Consider the following 22,823-nt stretch of genomic DNA (forward strand, 5'->3'; position numbering starts at 1 on the left):
TGACAAAATTTAAATCAAAATGGGGATCCTTGGCTTGCTAAAGTTTGAGACCCGCTGACATAGAGCATGAAAATAAGGGAGTTTTTTTTATATAATGTATTTAGCAAATAAATTTTTTCCTTTAAAATTTTGTAATAATTAAATTTTTTCCACCACTCAGATTTAAAAGGCGTTTTAACATTTTTGGTACTTAGCCTTCAGCCTCAGTTTCAGATTACCACCGAAAGTGAAGGGTGCTCACATTCTAATACTATTTATGGGCTATTTCACCCCCACCAAAATAAGGTATTAGATTATTACTCTAAAAATATTAGTGATATGATTGCAGAATCAGTGCTTTCTTTCCAGTTTATTTTAGCCCAACATTCCATTTTTATAAAAAAACATTATCCCATTCCATAATTCCAGGTTTTGTTCAGAAAAATCTCAAATGCATGGCTCTTCTTGAATCTTCTGTCAAGTTCAAATGACATATTCAGTATATAATGGCTGAGGATGCTACTTTATTTCATGGGTGGAATTCCACTATGTTGAAGATAACCCCTTATTTCTCCTATTATGTTAACTATATCATATTTTTCTTAACTGGCACAGAAAAAAAGGAACAGTGCATCAGTTGATATACAACAGATATAGGAATACCACAGTTTTCATTGGCAATACTGTAAATGGATAAATGTTAATGTCTCATTAGATGGGGCACCTCTTATTATCCCTTAATAAATATACTACAGTAGTTGCTTTAGGTGATCAGAGATTAGGAATAAATTTAGAAAAGAAATATAGAAAGATGGAGCATTTAACTGTTTTAATCTGACAAAGAGGGTTCTGACACTGAACTACTACATGTACCTCTAATGATGTAGAATTATACATTAAAAATAATTACTATCTGTACAGATGCAAAAATATAAGGTTTTATCTCATACAATTAACCTGGTATAGAAATCATTTAAAAATAAGCAGAAACCTCTTGAACAATTGAGGTATTAATCCTTTTGAATGTTCCTCCAAGGGTATTAAATAAAACATCTTTAATAGTGAATCTAAACATTGCTCCTTCTGCCCTCCCCCCGCAATTTCTGAAAAACGTTAACTACCTAAATAAATGATTAGTAATTTTTGCTTATCTCACACATTCTGCCTTTTTTCAGAATCAGACTCTTCAAGTATGGTAGTACAACTCATTTCACAATACAATACTAATCATATAGATTATTTGAGAATGTTTTTACTTTTTCAGATGCCAAAAATGCTAATGCTGCAATTTGAGTAATACTAAATATTTCAGACTAGTTCTGAAGGCTGAAAAGGTCTATGAAAACTTGCAAAAGTACTTAAGTAATTAAATTTAGAATGCAAAACACTTACACAAACACTAGTATATTATAATCACACAAAGTAAAACTTACAATGCAGCTTATAAATTTGAGTACCCTAAAGAAAAACTCCAGAGGCAGCAAGATCACAAATGAGTAAACTAAAGTTCTTGATGGTAGAAACGTTCATCATGGAGCTGCCTGCCATAATCTGTTGCTTCACTTGTAAGGAACAAATCCTGGTTCTCAAGAATCTCTGCTGCAGAGAGCTTTTTATCATCATTCAAATCCATTTCTTCAATCAGATGAAGAGCCTTTAAAATAAATGGAACACAATGTGTTTTGTCCAGTAAGCTGACGCTTTCATTTATGAATATGCTTTTAGCACTGATTTCTCCAATTCCTACCATTATTTTAAACGGGACTGTTGTAACACAAAATGTCTGTCACCTTTGAACCAAAGATCAATTCCCTTTGTATGTTTAAGGCACTGTCACTTCCCCCTCAATAGTTGAAACTGCACATTTAGAATACGGGTTTGTTTTTCACAGTTCTTCTTCCGTCTTGTAGCAAAGTGATAATGCTGAATGTCTAGCCTCACTCAATTCTACAGCAATTTAGCAATATCAAACAGGATCAAGCAGAAGAAGATAGTATTAAAACAAATCTCCACAAGCAGCAAAAGACAATGAAGAGTCTTACTGGAAGAGCAAGTTTCTTGTTTATTCCCCTGGTCAATGTGTGTTACACATTCACCTTTTTGCCAGATCCAGAGAACAAGTCTGTTTCATCTCCCAAACACAGTGCTTCAGCTCAGTCTATCGGCAATTTTACTTTTACCTCTGGAGGTCCCCAGTGTGCTGATTAAAATGGCCACCATCACATAAGTGGGGCATCATCCAGGATTTGAACTCCTGTGATGCTTGTAATGAACTTGCAGAGGAAGTATATAATCCACTGGTCAGCATATGTCAAATGTCCACCTCTGTGCCTGATCCACACAAGATGCACAGCTGTTACAACTCTCAGCTACAGAGCCTGGCTCTTTAGGTCAAGCTGTAGATACTCCTGTTTTCAGCTCTGGACATCCCTAATTTGCTGGTCACACTTGCATATTTTCTTCTTTAATTCTGACCTAGTTTATGGTTTGGATAAGAAAGTTAAAAATCTGAGTCAAATATTTCTCCAGTATTTGAAGATGGCTAGTTTAAAATATCTGAGGTACAGAGCTGCAGCTGAATATTCTTTATATATTTATAATCAGTTTAAAAAAAAAAAACTTTGAATTTCAAAATATATGAAGAGATTCGACCATTACACAGCAGCTTTCCCATTAAAGACATGGAACACTTGCCTTCTAAAAGAAAATACTTTTACCTTCAGTCTTGGAAGTGGGGAAATAACAGTTCATAAAGCTGTATCTGTCCAAGTGATGTGTACACACAAGAGCTTCAACCTTGGATAATGTCACTCTCCCCACCCCCACCCTCCACACCACAAGGCCAAAGCAAAAATCTTGATTTTCAGAAATGTCTGAGATAGCCAGGTTAAAGAAAAACAAAACAAAAACCAAACAACCATGTGCTCAGAAAGTACAGTAGATAGTTTGCAGATAGTTCACAATCCTAAACCTCATTCATTTGAACAGTACAAAAGCAAGTAAGTTCAGTAAGTTCAGCAGTAAGATAAAAAAAGTTGAAGAGGCATAGCTTGCTATGGGTTTTAAGCAGGTCTCACTCAAGACAACTGAGTTCTGTTTAAAAGCAAAACAAGTTACATTATGTGTCTCCAAGACAAAAATTTATAACCTAGCACAGCAGTCTTCTCTCCTCCTGTCACTTCTTGGAAATGTAGTATCTATTCTTGATGGGTAGGTACTGGAGCAAAGGTTTAAGAATATTAGATGGTTTTCAAGCTGCAGATCTTACAATATCTACACACATTGGTAAATTAAGGAGAAAGGCATACTATCCCTGGTTTTATTGGTTTGTCTCAACCGACAAACTGTTTTTTGGGGTTATGTAGCTACTAGCTTAAATACATAATCACAAAGGATTTGAGAAAGAGAAATAGTAAAGTCAGCCAAAAATATTTTAAAAAATTAATGACAATGCAGGGACCAAGAGTAGCATTCTACTAAAGCAAAAGATTGAACTGTTAGTCTAAGGGGAATGAATGTGTGGGATTTTGGTAATCTAGTGGTCAAGCAACAAGAAGTCACTTGCAAATATCAAGCTGCAACTGCAAAACAACTTTCAAACTGCATCCAATGACTCATTCAGTGTCACCGTCTCTCTAGCCTGAAGGCTCTAGATTGAGCCCTTGGTACTGGAAAAGAAGACAGGTACCATGGTACAAACAATGTACTGAAATCTTTCAAAATTAAGCTGTCAGCTTTAAAAAAAAAAAATAATAATAATCAACTGGATAAGCAAAGAATTACTGAAAAGTTACAAGACCACCCAGGATTTAAAGAAACTACACAGAAAGAGACACAAAGCCAGTTATTCAGCAAGAATAATATGATCCTTGAAGAAAGAATGGAGCAGCCTGAAAAAAATCAGATTTGGGCAAGAAATATCAGGATATTGGGGTTCCTGCTGACAAAGATTGATTGGACTTTTATCTTTGAAGAAATGTTATTTCAATCTTTTTGCAACTTAACCTCAAAAAAGGCCCAACACATTGAGAGCGAATACTGGGCTCCTGGCCAAGTTTTTTTTCTGGTGACAATACAACAAAGATGTTAAGAGGTGGCTTCAGTAACCATGCTTTCCAACACAGAGGAGGTGCTACACTTTCTGACACAGAACATGCTGTCTGTCTCGGAGGCAAGAACAAAAGAGGATCTAAATATGAAGGGGGAAAAACACGTTCTTCCCTCCAATCTGAAATGTCAAATGATCTGATGCAGTCAAAAGAAGGAACAGTTGAATAATCAATATAAAGTTATTGGGGAGAAAAGGGAGAGTGAGGACCGTTTTCCAAAACAAACAATTTGGTTTTGGGACATTAAGTGCTTCAATTGTCTACAGGAAAAAAATCAGAGGAAGGAAAAACGGCTAGACGAAAAATCCATTTAAACTCCTTATAGCACATTACACCTAATTCAACTGATTTATTATTTTAAACTTGGATTATGGTATACTTAGGTTCTGTTTTGGTTTTATGTACTTAGGTTTCTATTACCCAAGACACAAATGGTAGCAACTTATTCAGCTAGATAAAGGGTAACAAGTTCTATCAGAAGAATGCATGTTATGGCTTCTGTATTAATGTTTAATTGATTCATGTTATCCATCTAGTACTTTGGAAAAATTTATCATGGTTTTGCTAAAAATACTGTATCTTCCATCAATTCAGACCGACTATTTACCTTTGAGAAATGCCACTGTATTAATTTTATATTCTGACCAGCATTCATATAGTCCATAGGAATTCCAACTGCTGCACTATGCAACATTTTTGTAACAATCGTCATTCTTTGTTAAGGTGAAAGTCATAATTTTATAAGAACTTTATGAAAAGCATTATTAGATGCTCTTTGGTTACTAAGATGTAAAATATACTTTTTTTTGTACAACAGACTAAATTAACGCAGCATATATTTGGTCATTTTACACAATAGCACAATATTTTCAAGAAGTTTCATTAAGTCTAAACAAAAGCCATGAACTCAAACCTCATACCTCCTCTTGTGCAATACCCTGATTATTAGGTACTACCCAAGTCAGCAGTTCTTGAGGGTTGAGTTTTCCATCATTATCCTTGTCATAATCATTCACAAATCGATCCTTCTCGACAAGTATCCATTCTGGATCTTCATTTGCAGCTAAATAAAAAGTATTTTTTAAACTTAAGACCATTCAATATCTTTGAGATTGTTTTCACCTCTTTTCTATCGCAAAAATTGACTAGGTTTAAGATTAAGCAATGTCACTACAGCAAGCATTACAGATCGTTGTCATTGAATTAAATCAACAAAACAATTTCCTATACAGACACTCCCCGAGTTACGCAATCATTCTGTTCAGGAAAGCCTTGCGTAACTTGAATTTTGCAGAACTCGGAAATGTATACCCATACGATACGCAAAAATTTCCGAGACTCAGAACTCGTACTTCTGGCTTATGGAACTTTTTCCGTAAGTGTGAATTTGCGTATGTCAGGTCTTGCGTAACCTGGGGAGCGTCTGTAGATGTAAACAGAATTAAAAACAAAGCTTACAGTAATGGAACTTTAAGGTTGCAACCTTAAAATTAAAGTCGAGAAATGTAATGAAGGATACAATCAACTCAATCATCACACTTTGAAACAAAAGTGTTTTACTTACAATTGTAACACTGCTTAATCTAACTGAAATAGATTAAGCATTTCTGAAATAGATTTGTGTATTTGGCAATTACTTTACACATTTCTCTGCCTCTTCAATAAAATGTATTTTAAAGAGTAACCATTTGTTAGACAATTTTTTCCTGGTAACAAATTTTATAGTGAACCATTAGCTGACACCTTATGAAACCTCATCAAAAGAAGCTGACATCATACAGAAGACTGAAAAAATAATCAATTCAGAAACAGATGTTTCCACTGTATATAAGGCATGGGTGAGGTCTCTTTCCTTTTTCCTCATTAAAAAGGATGTCTGTATGCAAACAGACTCTTGTTTGAGCTCAGCGGCCCCTGCTGTTGAAGTCAAACTTGCATCATAACTGGATGCTGCAGAAATGGACTCTTCAGGTGGGGCAGGCTATAATTATGAAATGATCAACGGGTTGCCTACCTACTTTATATCAATCATCTGGCAGAGTTTAAGGTTTGCTTGAAAACTAGCCATTAAAAAAAAAAAAAGTTCCTGGTACTAATAGCTGCTTCGGAGTCACCCCTGAGAATCTGTGGTTTTATAACCACGTTTTTTGTTTGTTTTTTTAAAGTGTTTTTCTCCTCCCTGTTGTAGCGTGAAAGCATCAAAAATGCCTCCCTCACCCTATAACTTTAGAGGTGGAGAGGCTTTGTCTCAGACTACAAGGAAAGGAAGCCCCTTTAAGGATTCCAAGCACACCCCTCCTCTTTCCTCAGGGGCTTGGGAAAGGGGAGTAGCAAGGGATGGGAGGGGAGAGAAGGATTCCTAGCTGACTGACTGGATTCACTAGCCCCTGTGCACCTAAATGGCATAAGCCTCTTCCTCTGCACCCAGGAGCCTGGGGAATGTTCTTTGGTTAGGAGTTTAAAAACCAAAACAGCCACCGTGCCTTAGAAGGCACAAAGAAGCCTCTGTTCATTACGCCCCCACCCCCGTATTTTACTTACTTGGATCTCTTCTGTAGTCACCAAGGAACTCTTCCAGGCTCACAAGTCCATCACCATTTTTATCATGTTCTTCTAAAGCCTCCTGAATGACAAATTCCTTTTGTGCGCATATGTATATGTGACAGAAACATTAGTTGGTAAAAACTTAACATTAAGAAAACCAGCAATATATCGTTCTATAGGACTAAAAGAATGCATCCCATATTCTAAACACTTATTGGTTTCAAACAAATTTCTCTTTCCATGTAGAATAGTGCAACAATTAAACAGTCACAAGTCCAGTCCTGGAGGGAATTAAGTCCACACTGCATATTCATTTGACTTTTAATGCAGTCACATTTTACTGAAATCAAATCCAAAAGGGATGCTTGGATTTGGAATCCTGGAATTGAATTCAAGACAATAAATATGAATATGAAATATAAATTTAAAAGGGGCACTGCCACCTATTTGAACAAAATGGATCACTTTTCTCTATTGCTTCCAATTTGGTAAAATACCTTCTGACAGTAAAATTATTAGCGAAACTTTTTAAAAATGATCTGCCTTTGACACTATATTTTTCAATGGAGTTAAAGCCAATGTGCCTGCTTGTCTAGTTTTACCACGCCTTGTTTGTTCACCAATATCACCAGTCATGTCACACAAACTGATGCCAGGTTTGCTTTGTGCTCCCTCTGGTGGCTGGCTCTGCAGCAGCAAAGAACTAAATATTACAGGTTCTATAGAGGAAAGAAGCTATTTCTTTTCAATTTCTTGGCAAGAAAGTACCAAAACAAAATCCCCAGCATATTTAGATTTAAAAAAATTATAGACCTCAGATCATAAAGATGTACCCATTTAAAAATCATACTTGTGAGTGAAAATGTTTCATCTATCTTTATAACTACTTAAAATTACTATAACTAAAAGATTAGGATTTTTTTTCATTTTATTCAAAATCCTCTCAAAAGAAAGTGTTTCACTGTTATGTGTGCATAGCCAGTTTTACTGTTTGTATGAATCTTTCATACAGCACTAAGAGAAAGGAAAATATTTTTTAAAAATAGGAAAATATGATTGTGAAACCACAAAAGTTAGCATGGAAATACAGGAGCTAGTGTGGTAGCTGAAACTTTTAAACTCTTTGAAACTGATAAGAATTCAACTTGACAAGATCTCTTTAAAAGTAGATCAAAATTAACTTAAAGAATGTAAGTAACTTTTTAAACAAAAGCATCAAACATACACAAGCAGCTGAAATGCATCCTTCATCTTGAAACTAAGAATTCACTTCTAATTGAAAACTGTTTTACCAGGCTAGGAAATCTCACATTCTCACTCAGGCCAGTCATCCAAACCTAGTCAATTCAAGTGAATGAAATTAACGTACTACTTGCTCATCTACATTTAGAACTCTTAGGACTTTCCAGAGAAGTTGATACTAGTACGGACGAAGATGCTATGTTCACCTACAGTCTGCTAGTGTTAGTGATGATGATCATAAAATTGATGAACAAATGCAAATGACTAAACTCCACAATAAATATATACAGTGCATAAATAAGTAGGGCTTAATTTTAAGACTCTTTGTGTGAATTGGACTGAGCATATCTTTTGACAAGTGATCGAACAATTTTTCCCAGCCTGGCTGGTGCATATAACAATGCAAGCTGAAACAGTTTTTGCTACATTTGCATGCAGACTCATTTTAAAAAACAACACAGTAATTTATGCCCTCTCATCTCAGCTAGCATCAAACCTGAAGGTTTATCTGTAGTCAGAAAAGTGACTTTCTGCATCCCTTTTAGAGGGCTGAGTATTCCCTTCACTTAATCCTTTCCCATGCCAAAGGCTTCTTCTTAAGATGATCTACATCTTTCTGATGGGGACTCTTTTCCAAGTTAGACCTGACTCCCCCATCATAAACAGAACACTCTACAGCACTATTCCCAACCTAAGGGGAGAATCATCTAAACCCAAGTCTTGTATGACAATTTAAAGCATCTCCACTACTCTACTGGGTAGACTCCTGAACCCCAAGACTAAGGACTAAGATATTTGCACATCATATATGTATGTTCTTCAAGAGAAAGGAATAGTAGTTGTTCAGAAGCAAGTTTTCCAAGGTTCGTTGGGCTAAAGACAACCATTAAAAGGTGCAGCCTCGATTCACATTAACCTTTAGAACAAATGTTTTCCCAAAGTCTTACCGTCATATACTCAGCTTCTTCAGGATGCTCAAAAGCAATAAATTCATTCAGATTCAGACCAGGAACTTCATCTCTATTGGCTTTTTCAAACCGCTTCTTGTCCTTTAAATGAAGCTTAAAAAAAAGATTTCAGAAAATAGACCTGATTAGATCACTTAATGAAGCAGAACAACGGACATCCACAGTAACTGGTTTACAGCTAGAAAACACTGTATTACTTTGTTTCACATATGGGTATAACAGAACCTGTTATGTCTACACTAACATAGCTCATGCAGAGGTAGAAGAGGAGTGCTCTTCGTTAAGGTAATTTATTACAAGAAGTGTGCATATGGAAACCTGCCACTTTTAGATTCCAAGGGAAGACTTTTAAAACAGGTTCCTGGCCCAGGCCTCAAATGAAAGAGAGGCAGCGTGACCAGACCAAGCAGCAGGTGTATTCTTCACACACATTACTCCTCCAAAATTCACCAATGCAACCACAAGCACTAATCCAGATCATGGCTAGCTGCATAAATTGAGCCCCAAACTACCGAGGGTAGTACAATAATTATGGTAACCATTACAATGTCAGAACTTTCCCTTTAAAACTTTTCACCCTATGCACCTGATTCTCATTTACACCAAGGCCCCTTCACACTTCTCTGGCAATGTAAAGGAGCCTTAAAGAAGGTATAAGTGTAAAGAACTTATCTGTCAGAGGGGTATATGGATTCTTTAATGCAAGGAAGAATCAGGCATAGTGCTTCTGCACATAGTTCTAATGGAAGAGTGAATTCTCCAATCTGTTGTGTCATTAGTGTACACTTTAAAAAAAATAATTTTATTATGCAGTATGTGCAAGTGGGTTAGTATGAGAACCTTTCATATTTCCTGACTTTGTGGTTGGTTTGTTTTTGCATTTAATAGTGAACAGTCTCATAAGCCAATTCCGGTTTGTGTTTGTTTTTTTTGGAGAGGAAAGTATAATAAGGAAAAGCCCAGTGTGTCTATAACTGATCCACTCAAGTGTGTTTGAGGGTTAATCAATGCTTGTAAAGTGTTTTTTGATCCCAGGATGAAAGGGGTTATTAAACAGGTGCAATTAATTATTTTTTATCCATTTCAGATTAATAGTCACAGTATATAGGGATAAGTAAGCCTACATCAGCAAGCTATGAGAGGTCACAAATACATTAAATATAATCATGCTTACTAAAGAGGAAGAGAAATTAATTCCTCACTTATATCCCTCATTTGCTGGCACATCTCTAAATGAAGTTAGGCTAACCTAGAGCAACAAGGCATGACATAGCAAAGTAAGAAAAGAAGATAGTACAGAAGATTTAAAATCCTATATAATTATTTCTGCAACATATAGTTATTTTAACCAATGAAATGTTGATCTTAGCTATGGGTTAAATATTAAAACAACTCCGAGTACTGATTACATGAGACAGTACACTTAGAAAATCTATTTTGAGGAGTGGAAAACAAGACTGCCACCCTTTACTAGATTGATATTTTACTTTCTTTAGAATTAGCTATTAAACAAAAATAACTCCATAACAAAATAAAATTCTGAGTGGAGAAATAGGACAACTGCTCAAATCACAGTAAACATTTAAAACAATTACATTGACATATTTCAGTTGCATGGGAAAAGTGTGTGTGTGGGGGGTGAACTAGTGGGAAACCAAGATACAAACAAAATATTAGTGTGGGGAATGATAAAGCTTTATCTCCCTCAAAGTGTCATACAGTATTATATATATATGCGCTGTTATATCTGACACTAATGGTCTATAATCTGGTTGACAGTTCCATTTGATAGAATTCTTCTTAATTTATTTAGAATGCAGTGTAGCTATGTGGTTAAGTGACTTGCAAAGTTATTCTGAGTTTGTTCACTTCCTCAGTGTGTAAGAGTCATGGTCCAAGAAGATCCACTTTGGACTTGGCTGGCTTCTGTCAGCACCCCATGCACTCATGATTTTTAAATTAAAAAATAGTGGCTCTGACACCTCCTTTCAACCAAAAATCCCAAGATGAACTTACACACTCATATACTGCTGTTTTGGGAACAAACAATTTTGTTGTATGTGTTTATAAATAAGCAACTTGAATGGAAGCTGAGACTTTCCTATGAGTGATTCTTAATATATCTTTTTCACTCTCTCCTCTGCTATTGGTACATGAAGGAAATACTTCAGAGAAGTTATTAATTAAAAGCAAATCTCATACTTGCACATGTGATATCACTAGGCTTGACAGAACTTGAATAATTTTTTCTAATTTCAACAATACTGATTTTTGTTTTTAAGATTTTTTTATACAGATAAAGATTTTCATTTTTGCAATTACTGGAAATTGAGGGGTGGGGTGGGGAAGGAATGGGACAATGCTGATCCCAATCTCTGCAGGTGCAAAGTGCAGGGCACGTTAAGGTCTTGCTGAAGAAGAGCAGAGACCTGTGGCTTGGGCTACGAAGAGGACAAGTCCCCTGCTGCATGTGGACAGAGCCATTCAGCAGCAGCGTGGCTTCCCCTACAGCTAGGGGCTTGTCCTCTTTCTCTTCCTGACAGTCCTTGCTGGGGGCGGGTCTCTGATACTGCACCCCATATTCTTCATAGTGATATTACTAGGATATAATTATAGCATAATTATATATTTTATGCAAGATAAGTCATGTGAGGTATCATTGGAAAGTTATGATTTGCAGACTGTTACTGTTGACTGGGGTTTGCTTTTTGTCAATTTAATTGTCAGCTGGAAAAAAAAAAATCGACTTTTACCAACATCTATTGGTTAAAAATCTAATACTGCCAAGCCTAGGTCTGACCAGCTAGAGTGTTAGGTACTACAGAAATAACATGATCAAGTTGCTGACTAAGTTTCAGAATGCTGAACAAATACCTTTTGAATGCCAGAGGTAATGGACTATCTGGAGAAAACGGACATAAAAAATTGGGGGTTTTCCCCCCACCTTAAAAAACAAACCAGCCAAAACAGTATTTCAGATATAAAGAATTTAGGCAAGTAGATAGCACTGATAACTTATCATTAGGTGTTTGAGGAAAGACATCTTGTCATGGAGAAAATAATCTAAAGTGCAGAATTAATTCAAAATTATTCACTGAATCTAATACATAGGTACAAATTATCACAATTTAAAAATCTACTCCACACAAATTTGAGAATATACGGAACACTATGTAATGGATTATGTGGTTAGACAGAGGAGTCTAGTATGAATATAATCATATAAATTTACAATTTACCAGTTACCTAAATTCAACCGTCTCTGAAGTAGATACTGAGCAAGTTCATTAGTGCTGGAAATAATATACTGGTTAGGAAAAGGAGTAAGGAACAAGTCTGAGGGAATTTAGGTAAAACAAAATATCAGAACTGGAATTTATTACAACACCCAGGGCTAACAACCTCACAAATGCTACCACAGGATATTTAATTACCTCAAGCGATGGGAGCCTCTCTCTCATCCAAAGACAAGGCCTTCAAATGCCTAGGGTTATCTGTGGAAATGTCTTATCCAACTAGCCCAACCCAGTTTACGAGATATGACAAGACCATAGCTTCAGGTGGTCCAGCGGACAGTAAAATCAGGAATCAGATTTTTCATGAAGGTATGATATAAGAACTAAACTGTAGGAAAGTGTCAATCTTCTACTTATTTCACAATGCATAGCAGTTAGGACAATGGAAACATCAGTAAATTAAACTTAAGAGAAACAGCTGCAGCAAGTAAAGCAACACCTTGCAGATGGGAAGGGGGGAGCTGAGTCCAGGATAGGGCTAATTCTTTCCTTGCTAACACAGCCCGGAACCAGAATCACCCCTTCTGGAGCATCAAGCACCCTGAGGCATGGGGATTTGGGGAAGAGAGAAACTCCTGAGTGGAGCCAGCCCAAGACTCAGAGCCTGGCTACTCTTGCGAGTTAGACCGCATTAAAGCAGCCCTGGGTGCTCTAGCTCACTACCCGTCCACACTGGCAAGGCACGTAGAGCGCTCTGACTCCACAGCTAGAGTGCTCCTGGTGCTCCACCTCAGCAAGAAGATTAACGTTTGTTGCGCCTTGGCTGAAACGCCTGGGTGTCAGTGTGAACGAAGCATTGCATTACTGCACTCTGATCAGCCTCCGGAAATGTCCCATAATCCCTTTAAGTCAAGTGGCCACTCTTCTCATTGTTTTGGAATCACTGCAGGAATGCAAATATGCCATTTGAAAGCTCCCTTTCTGACAGCTGGCTGCTTATCGGCTCCGAGACAAAGCAACCATTACTATGGAATACTTGGGGGGGGGGGGGGGAAGAATCTGCTGCTGTCTGAGCTTACAAGATAGCATGCTGACATGCTCTCAGCCCCCCCCAAAACCCACTCTCTCCTCCCACATACACACAACACGCTCGCTGTCACACCCCACCCCCATTTGAAAAGCATGTTGCAGCCACTTGCACGCTGGGATAGCTACCACAATGCACTGCTCTCTGTGGCCACTGCAAGAGCTGCTAATGTGGCCATGCCAGTGCGCTTGTAGCTGTCAGTGTGGACATATTGCAGCGATTTCCCTACTGCGCTCTACAAAGGCTGGCTTAACTCAAAGCGCTCTACATCTGTAAGTGTAGCCATGCCCTCAGAGGACAACAAATACAAAGGCAGCTGCAGCATGATGTCAGGCACTAATCATTAGACTACCTTCTGACTTTGGACACTCCCTCTCTTATGCTTATTGGCCGTTTGCTCTAACACCTCCTGCTCCCCTGTCCCAATCTTCCACGTCCACCTCCCTCTTCACTCTTCCCTACTGCCTTTCAATGTCCCCCCTCCCCCTGCCTTTGTCTTTCCATTTAGCTGATCACCTCTTAACAAAAAGCTCTACTTGAAGGGGGAAAAAACAAAAAGCCACCCTCACATCACACCAAGCCCCCTCCAAAAAGAAAAACATATTAAGGATAACATGACATTTGCAAACCATCACTCTGTTCCCATGTTACCTCTCTTTCCCAAACCATTTGTCTGTTATTCTGGTTGCACAGAGCCTAGCACAATGGGGCCACATTCTTGGTTGACCTCTGAGTGTTACTACAATACAAATAAAGAACAGATGGGTATAGTACATAATTAGTATTGTACAGCAATGAAACAGTGGTCAAAACTTTGGGGGACCAGTTAAAAGTGTATTGCTTGTAGAAAGATTTTGAGTTGTATTTAAAAGGGAGAGGGAATCCATGAAGGTCCCACCAAATGTGGGAAATGAGGGAGGGGAGACTTACAGTTTAGACTTGGAAGAGCAGATGTTGGGAGAAATGGATAAAGCTGTGGCCCGGAAAGGTCTTGTAATATAAAGGATTGTCCACACTAGGGAATTTTTCAGATTTCCCAGCCACAATGAGAACTGTAGTGTAGACAGGGCTTTGGCTGTTGCCACTTTTTAACACCATGCTATCTAACCTTGCTGGAAGCAAGTCTAATTAACACTTTGCAGTCAACAGTGTCAGCAGCCTTTCTGTACTACAGAGTCCCAACATTGTTTACAGGAGTTTAGCAGATTTATGGTGATATGGCTGAAGGGTACAACAGATCTACACTCTCTATCAGAATGCACCAAAGCAATAGGTGGCATAGGCCCGATTCAGGAAAGCACTTAAGCATCTGCTTAAGTACTTTACTGGACTGGAGCAATAATGAGCAATTCTCTGCCGAATAAATTAACAATGCAACAGATTTAGTCATTTTATTAGTTAGAACAGAAGTAAGCGCCTTGTTATAGAACTTGCTTCAGGACACGGTCAGCAACTTTGACAAATTTCTATAGAAATAGCAAAGCAAAGGGGAGACATAATGTAGCATGCACACACACACACCTATGATTTTATCAACTGGATTATTCATTTTTATAGCACCCATCACCATAATATCTGGGCCCTAGACAAGGTTCCCTTTGACAATATTTTGTATTTTTTCCCCTTTAGCTCACTGGGCCAGGAGATACACTGAAGTGAATAGTATTCTCATAACATCAGGAAAAGGTATGAACTCATTCTTTGGCTTATGCCCTAAACTCTAATTAACGGGGGCTAGGAAGAAACTTTTCCTATGAGCAGGTTATTCCATAGTTGCTTCTACAGGTATCTTGTACCTTCCTCTGAAGCAGCTGGTACTGGCTACCATCAAAGACAGGATAGCGATTAGATGGGTCACTGGTCTGATCCAGTATATTTCCACCTTACATTGCCAAGTGAGGCATCAACTGAAGTGTGGCTTCTAGGATTCCATTACCAATATATTAGTACCCTACTCAATTCTCAAATGTGGCTTGTTGTGTCATTCATTTTGTTGGCAGGAATGTCAATATTTTATTACCTTTTCACTATTCAGCTAGTCCAGGCAGCAGAAAATGTTCAGTCTGTTTACCAGCTCTGACTGTGTTTAACGATGCAACAGAATAAAATGACTAAAGAATCCAACACCGCTGCCATTTGCCTCTGCTTTGTGAAAGCTGGTGCTGGAGTATCTTACCTGTCTAAATGATTCTTCTTCTTGATCTTCCAGGAGAGTATTCTCATCGAAGTCAATTAGACGATCATACATTTGAATGTTGTACTCCTCCCAAGATACTAATCCATCACCATCTTTATCATATTCACCAAACTGTTGTTTAGCCTCTTGCGTAACATAATGCTTAAAAGACTGCTGGATCCATGAACTTAGCTCATCTGTGGAAATGCCACATAATGCAATGAAATCTTTATTTTAACCTTTTTTTTAATTGAAAAAGCAATTACAGTAAATGTTGCATTTTCTACATTCCTAAACAGCATTAACAAGGTCTCTTCACATTCAAACAGTGGAAAATTTTACTTGTTAAAATAATTACATGCAATCACGTAAACAGGGCTTCAGTTGTGCCACAGAAATCCACTTTCTATAGGATATTCCTGTTTTTCATGCCAGCCAAGAGAGAGAACCAACCAGTGCTAAAATCCTATGTTATTCCCATGTAGCAGTACTTTCTCCATTAATACTGTTAGTAGCATGAAACTGATTACCATCATGATGCCTATTTCAAATTGTTTACAGGGCTAGAAAATACATGAGGAACAGTATAGTTTAACCAAAATCTGTGGGTACAAAAGGCATACTGTGTAAAGACAACTTTCTGCAAAACAAAATTCAACCATTTTAAAAAGTATTCAATATACCAGATTTTTGCATTCTGAAAAGTGTGACAAGCACAAATTATAAATGAGTACAATACATACAGCTATATAAATCCATCAATAACCCCTAAAGTTAATTATCCAAAAGAAAATACTACCAAAGGATTTCCACTTAAAATGAGCCCCAACTAGGCCTTATAAATTTTGGAGTAGACATTAAGCTTTGTTTTTCAAGGAAATATAGCAATTAACAAAAACCCCACACCAAGATGTAGCCAATTGGCAAGTTCTCCCTCTTATACTTAGATGTCTTAACCACCCAATTAAAATGAATATTTCCCAAGATCATATTTTCAATAAATTAAAAACCCCAAAACGCATGCATGCACATTTATGCACTCACACCCTTCCTATTATTAGAAAAAGAATCTCTAGTCAAAGCCATTAAATTCTAGTGCAATTCTGAAAAGTGACAAATGTAGTCTGAAATGGCACCTTTTTATTCAGATGATCTGCACTCCCACCGTTTCACAGCAGTCTCTTACACTAAAATAAGTTTGTGTTACTTTATTCCTTTTAGCAATACAAAACTAATACAACTTACGGGGGGGGCCCTGTGAAGTTAAGTTGCTCAGCCTTTGGCTTCAGCCCTGGATGACAGGGCTCAGGGTCCCAGGCATCAGCCCTGTGTGGCGCCCTCGGCCTCAGTGAGTCTAATGCCAGCCCTGCTTGGCGGACCCCAGGGACCCTTGTTGAGAACTGCTGCTATAGAAGAAACTTAAGAAGGAATTGATTCTAACTCTCTCTCTCTTAGCTGTGTTTACTAAGAAGGAGTAACAAGAGTAAAAAAGCAGAAACATCTTATTTTTGCACTGAAAGAATCAGATAGGATTCTGGATACATACAAGACAGTTACTTTGCAATCCCAAAGGAGTACCTGTGGCTCCTTAGAGACTAACCAATGAATTGGAGCATAAGCTTTCGTGAGCTACAGCTCACTTCATTGGATGCATACTGTGGAAAATACAGAAGATGTTTGTTTTTATACACACAAATCATGAAAAAATGGGTGTTTATCACGACAAAAGGTTTTCTCTCCCCCCACCTCACTCTCCTGCTGGTAATAGCTTATGTAAAGTGATCACTCTCCTTACAAGAATACTGCACAGGCTCAAGGGAGACATGTTGTAGGGACTGCCAAGTTTAGACACCTGGTAACTAAAGAACGGACCTTACCAATGGGGGCAGATAGAAAAGAAGTGGGGAGAATCCCAACAGTGAAGACACCCTCTTTCATATCACACTCTAGCCAGTATTTGTTAGATATACATGCAGCTGCCCCCTTCTGGCAACTGAAAGTGAGACTCTCTCACACCAGAACTTTTTGATTGTATCTCTGCTACCTGTCCCTCCATCTCCACATTTTGAGTCTTCCTCTCCTGTTAACAGCTCCACTGCTTGCCTTTCCTGCTTCCTATAGCTTTCCAGAATAGCAGAGTGAAATCAACATGTCAACTTTAACACTTAGCCACAGGAGAGTAGCAGTGAATTTGACCACTCACTTGTTACTACTATCTCTCTGCAATAGCTTCACAAAGCTATGAGCAGCAACAGAGACACACAACAGTGTCTGCAGACAAAGAAAGACACAGCTACGCTACTAGGTTTGCAACTCAAGATTTTTAAGTATCACACTGCACTATTTTCTCACCCCTACCCACTGTGTACATGAGTTTTTTCCAGTGACACAAAATCTGTGTGCAGCCCCTACCATCAGTAAGGAATCCATCGGAGTCCAAGTCAATTTTCTTTATGATGGCCTTCAGTCTCTTTTGCTGTTCTTCGGGACTGAGTTTAGCGTATTCCTCTGCTCCGTCCTTTGGAAGGAGAGAGAGAAAAAAAAACAACAGAACTAACACACAAAAGTCTGTTACAGCCCTGCCACTTCTGAACAGAGGGGGCAGATTAAAATCTCTCCCCCCGACAAAAAAATAAATCACACAACAACCAGCACTAATTTAAAAAAAAAAGAGGGGGGGGAGAGCTCTCAACGGGATGGGTGTCATCTTTCAGTAGCGTTCAGAGCCTCCCGCCCCAGGAGACGGGCTGCTGCAGCTCTGGGACTCATCGCCCGGCGCCCGCTGGCTGCGGACTGGGCTCCAAGAAGGGCTCCGCGCTCCCCAGTGCGGGTCTGAGGGGGCTCCCGGGCCGCTCACCTGGCCTCCGAGCAGCGCCTCCCGGTCGTAGTCGGCCCGGTGGTCGCCGTCCACGTAGTGCTGGTCGCTGGGTCCCCCGCACGCCGCGCGCAGCACCCCGAGCACCAGGCCCAGCCACAGCAGCGGCGGGGGCCGCATCGCGCCCGCGTCTCCGCCGAAGGAGGAGCAGAGCTGGCGGCGGCGCTGCTGCCGTCCGCCCTGGCTGGCTGGCTGGCTGGCTCGACAGGCTGGGACCAGAAGGCTGGTGGGGGCCACCCGGCTGGCGGCTCGTTCGCTCGCTCGCTCTACGAAGACGCGGCTGCAGAGCCGGACACAGCGCCCCGCACCGGCTGCGAGCAGCCTCGGCAGGGAGAGAGGGGCTGTGAACGGAGCCGGGCTATAGCGGTGCCCAGCGACCCCAGGCCCCGCCTGGTTCAGAGCGACTTGGGTTCCGCCTCCCCCACCTACGCTGAGGGAGTCCGTGGAGTGCAGCGAGGAACAGACTTGCCGAGTCACAGCTCTCTAACCACAAGCCCCTACTCCCATGCTGAGCTGCGAAGAGAGGACCCAGGAGTCCTGATGCCCAGTCCCCTGGTCTAACCACTAGCCCACACTCAGCCTGGAATTGAACCCAAGAGTCCTGGCTCTCCTGGGTTAGGCCCATGTCGTTGCCATTCAACATCCTCCTTCCCACCAGAGCTCTTTAATTTACTATACCATTTAAAAAGGAAAAAATAAAACGACTTTGGACCCTGGGCTCACCGTCCCCCATCCCCCCCGCATTGCCCCTGGCCCTCACTCCCTCCCCAGTCATCTTGCCCATCGCCCTTGGCACCCTCTGTCTCCCTACCCACCTGCCTATCCAGGGCTTAATTTGTGCCCTGGCTTGCCAGGGCTGAGTAAGTCTGCTGTGAAAATTGATATTTGTATGGTTGTTAATATAATTTTTCACAACCTCCCAGCTAGCTAGTAAGTCTGCTATGAAGAGTGATATTAACAAACGTACAAATATCAATTTTCGCAGCAGCAGGCTTACTAGCTAGCAAGTCTTTAAAAAAAAAAAAGGCAACCGAAAGCAACAACAACAACAAAATACAAGGATGTACAAAGCACCTTATTTGTGTTTCTATTCTGTTTAGGTCCAGTAAAGAATAGAGAACTGTATGTCATTTTTATTATTGAGTCTGCAATAAAACCCTATATAAATAACTTATAATGATTTGGACATATAGATGTGCATATTTATTTGTTTTCCCTAAAGTTAATTAAGTATTTTAAGAAAATTTGTCATAATGGCCACCAGCAAGAGTTGGTGGCCGCACTTTGAGGCCACCAAAAATTTTATTGTGAGAACCCCAGAAGGTTTACTTAGACCAGCCTCTTAAGGTTCCTTCCAGCCTTACAATTCTATGGTTCAAAGAAAAGGATAAGTCCTGTAACTGTTCATCACTGTTTCAGAAAATAAATTAAAACTTGGTCAGTTTCTGTACTGGCGCTGACCATAATTTGTCTTTGCACTTTTGGCAAAACTGTGTTCAGACTAATTGAGCTGTACCCGCTGCTAACACCCAACAGCAACAAACCAAAGCATCTTTGCAGCATGTTTTAAGAGCTGTCAGGTGCACCACATACATTTCATGGTCCACAACTATTATAACAGATTTCCCAGATAACATTAATTCAGTGCAGATGTGTTACATGCAAGCTTATTTGCAATGTGGTCATGCATTGAGATGACCAAAGATAGGAAAAGGAGGAAATATGATTACAAGGGTAATAAAACAAACAGAACACAAACATGTTATATGTATATATATTAGGCAAAAAAGTACAGTTCATGAATAACACTTCCCAAGAGGGAAAACATAGGAGATTATATTCTCTTGAAAATTTGCTTGTGTCAAAGTGTTTCTCAACATTCTTAATTAGTTCTACAATAACATTTAGAGTCATTCTGCTGGGGTCAAGACTCTTCCATAATCTTGGTCATTTTAGAATTAGAAATGGTACCACAGGGAAAAAAAAGTTCTTGCCCTCTGTATTAGTGGAATTTTCTGATCAAACACCTGTGCCCTCAGATTAGGATCTACAAGGGACCAGTCCTTCATAAAGGTCTCTAAATTTTTACTGCTTAGTTTGCCTGATAATCATTTTAATATTCATATCAGAACCTTCCAGTTCACTGCAGGTAAGATTTCTGATCTGAATAATCTTTGATTTTACCGCTTTCTTCATCAATGCCATCAGTTAGGACTACAATAATGATATATTTTCCCCACCCTATGGTTTCATTATTTGGAGCTGCTCTTTTAATTGCAAAGAAATTCTTTTTAGGAAGTTGTGTTCCAAACAGATTTTTGACTGTGTTGGATTTTTTTTTGCCTCGCTTTCTAATAACTGTGCTTAACCTCTAGTTTCTTTTGTTCTCTGAGTGCTTTGCAAACCTGAATCTGTTTCTATTTAATTGTTAGCATGACAGCAGATTCCCAGCAACGAAGCCAATGGAATGCTTAACAATAATCTCAAACAGGTAACATTGTCTGTTCTATCTGGTTTTTTTTACTAGAACGTTGACATTTCTAAATTTTAATTTTGCTGCTTTTCAGCTAACAATTAATGTACCTTGATTTTCTGTTATTTTCTATTATGCATATCATTTTGTATTATTTCACTGTCAGAATAATGTAAACTGAGCAACAATTCTGTGATAATTATAAAGAGTATAGTCTTATACTGTTCAAATATGAAGTATATGGATTTCAAGATAGTGATAATTTACTGAGTATCATTTACATTGCATTCTGAGTGTCGTTCTAAATGATTTATAACACCCTTCATTACGAAGGATTCAAGAGTGTTTTTGAAATTTAAGACACTACAGACGTGATTTTCCACTGCTTTACACTTAGTATAGCCATTTACACCTGGATGAACTGGTTATACACTACCACCATTCTGATTTGATATCAGTTACTGGTACTATATATCAAATCAGAATGGTAGTATTTGGTATCACATGCTCAGGCAAGATACTAGGGAGGAGTGTACAGAGGCAGAGGAACTGAGATGTGGCAGCATACAAAACACAGCCATTTTGGGGTGTGGCAGAGGGGATGAGGAAGAACACAGAAACATGGTTGTTTTCAGTTGTAGGGTATTGGGGACAGCGCACATGTGTGGCCACACCCAGGTGTGGCAGTAGAGATAACACACAGCTATGACTGCACTGAGGCATGGCAGAAGGAAGCATGCGGATGTGGCATGTCAGGCATGACAATGGTGTAGTGTAAAGACATAACTATGCTCAGGTGTGGCGGGGAGGAACGCACAGACATCACTGTGCTGGAGACATGGTAGCATGGCTGTGCAAAGGTGTGTAAGGGGGCAATGAACAGATGTGGCTGTAAGAAGGCATGGCTGAGTGGCATGATGGAATGATAAAACCATATTATAAAGTTGAACCACAAGGTGGGATTGTGTGTGACATAGCTTACTTGAGCTGGTAGCAGCTGTACCTGGCAGTGCATTAAAGTGTCTGAAAGAGAATACGTCTCTTAGTATCTCCCTGATGGAAGTTCTGTAGTCAGTCCAAATCCAGTACAGAAGCCTGACCTGCTAGTAGCAGGCAGCCTTGCAACCTACTGTGTACAAGGAGTACACATGACACAGGTAATGCAGACATGACAGTTGAGGGCAAGGGCAGAGAGAGCATACAGATGTAGGTCATGGGTGTGCTCAGGCATGGCAATGAGGGAGTGGACAGACATGGCCATGCTCAGGCATTGCAATAGGAAAGGCAAATAGACACGGCTGTGCTCAGGCATGGCAGACTGGAAGCATACAGACATGGCTGTTGTCAGTTGTGGCAATGTGGAGGACACATGTGGCCATGGAGAGTGCATTTAAAACAGTATTTTATTGTCACTCTTTTGTGTCCCCACACTACCACACTGGTCCTGTGTGACACTGAGACAACTACATTGTACCTAGTGATAATAAACCTTATTATTATTATGCATGAATTAATACAAATACATTTCACTATTTTTTCCCTGCCTTCAGTTTTCTCACGGATGGGGAAAATGGAAGATTCTGTCACTCCTATAGGTGCGAGATCACACCCGAGGCCTAAAAACCCTGTGTACGTAATACACCATTTCTGACTGAGGAGAGCTGCAAGTCATGTCCCCGCCCTGTGCCTCAGTTTCCCCATCTATAAAACAGGGATGGCAATGCTTAGTTCCTTTGTCTATTGCTTTGAAATCTACAGATGAAAAGCACTATTTAAGAGCTAGGTATTATTATTATTTAGGCATTGGGCTACAGTGTGTGCGTTGAAGGGAGGGAAGGGCTGAGATGTACCACACAAGTCCCTCTACAGCCCGCACTCCATTCTGGCCATGACAGCAGATCAACCCATTTGTGGTACCTTTTATCTACCCTGCCGCTCTCTATGCCAGGGTTCCTCCCCCCTCTGCCACTCTTCCATCAGAGTCCATTTGCCCTTTCTTAACCGCATCTCCGGCATCTTGTCCCCAGTGCTGCCTATCTGCTCCTCCCCTGCTCTGGATTCCTTTTGCCTCCTGCATAAGCCCTAACCATCTCCCCCGCACCCCCGCCCTCCAAGCAGGTACTGGTAGCAACGA

The 22,823-nt window shown here is 39.6% G+C and overlaps 1 protein-coding gene across 1 annotated transcript; it reads right to left on the reverse strand.

Moving 5' to 3' along the window:
• Nucleotides 1-483: 483 nt before the first annotated feature.
• RCN2 (reticulocalbin 2) lies at nt 484-18,552 on the reverse strand. Its single transcript, XM_073303506.1, has 7 exons — nt 18,199-18,552; nt 17,754-17,859; nt 15,342-15,538; nt 8,822-8,935; nt 6,630-6,726; nt 5,009-5,151; nt 484-1,633 (listed from the first exon to the last, which is right to left on the reverse strand). The coding sequence occupies exons 1-7, from the start codon at nt 18,334-18,336 to the stop codon at nt 1,481-1,483; spliced, it is 948 nt and encodes a 315-aa protein (XP_073159607.1). The 5' UTR covers nt 18,337-18,552; the 3' UTR covers nt 484-1,480.
• Nucleotides 18,553-22,823: the final 4,271 nt, after the last annotated feature.

Source organism: Lepidochelys kempii, chromosome 10 (genome assembly GCF_965140265.1).
Source record: "Lepidochelys kempii isolate rLepKem1 chromosome 10, rLepKem1.hap2, whole genome shotgun sequence".
NCBI classification, from domain to species: domain Eukaryota; kingdom Metazoa; phylum Chordata; order Testudines; family Cheloniidae; genus Lepidochelys; species Lepidochelys kempii.

What these genes read in the sequence shown, in the direction of transcription:
- RCN2 (XM_073303506.1), bottom strand. Translation starts at nt 18,336, where the DNA reads ATGCGGCCCCCGCCGCTGCTGTGGCTGGGCCTGGTGCTCGGGGTGCTG. An exon ending in CGATGGATTCCTTACTGATG is followed by an intron (nt 15,539 to 17,753) that starts GTAGGGGCTGCA and finishes GCATTTCCACAG; the next exon opens with ATGAGCTAAGTTCATGGATC. An exon ending in AAGAAGAATCATTTAGACAG is followed by an intron (nt 8,936 to 15,341) that starts GTAAGATACTCC and finishes CTTTTTTTTAAG; the next exon opens with CTTCATTTAAAGGACAAGAA.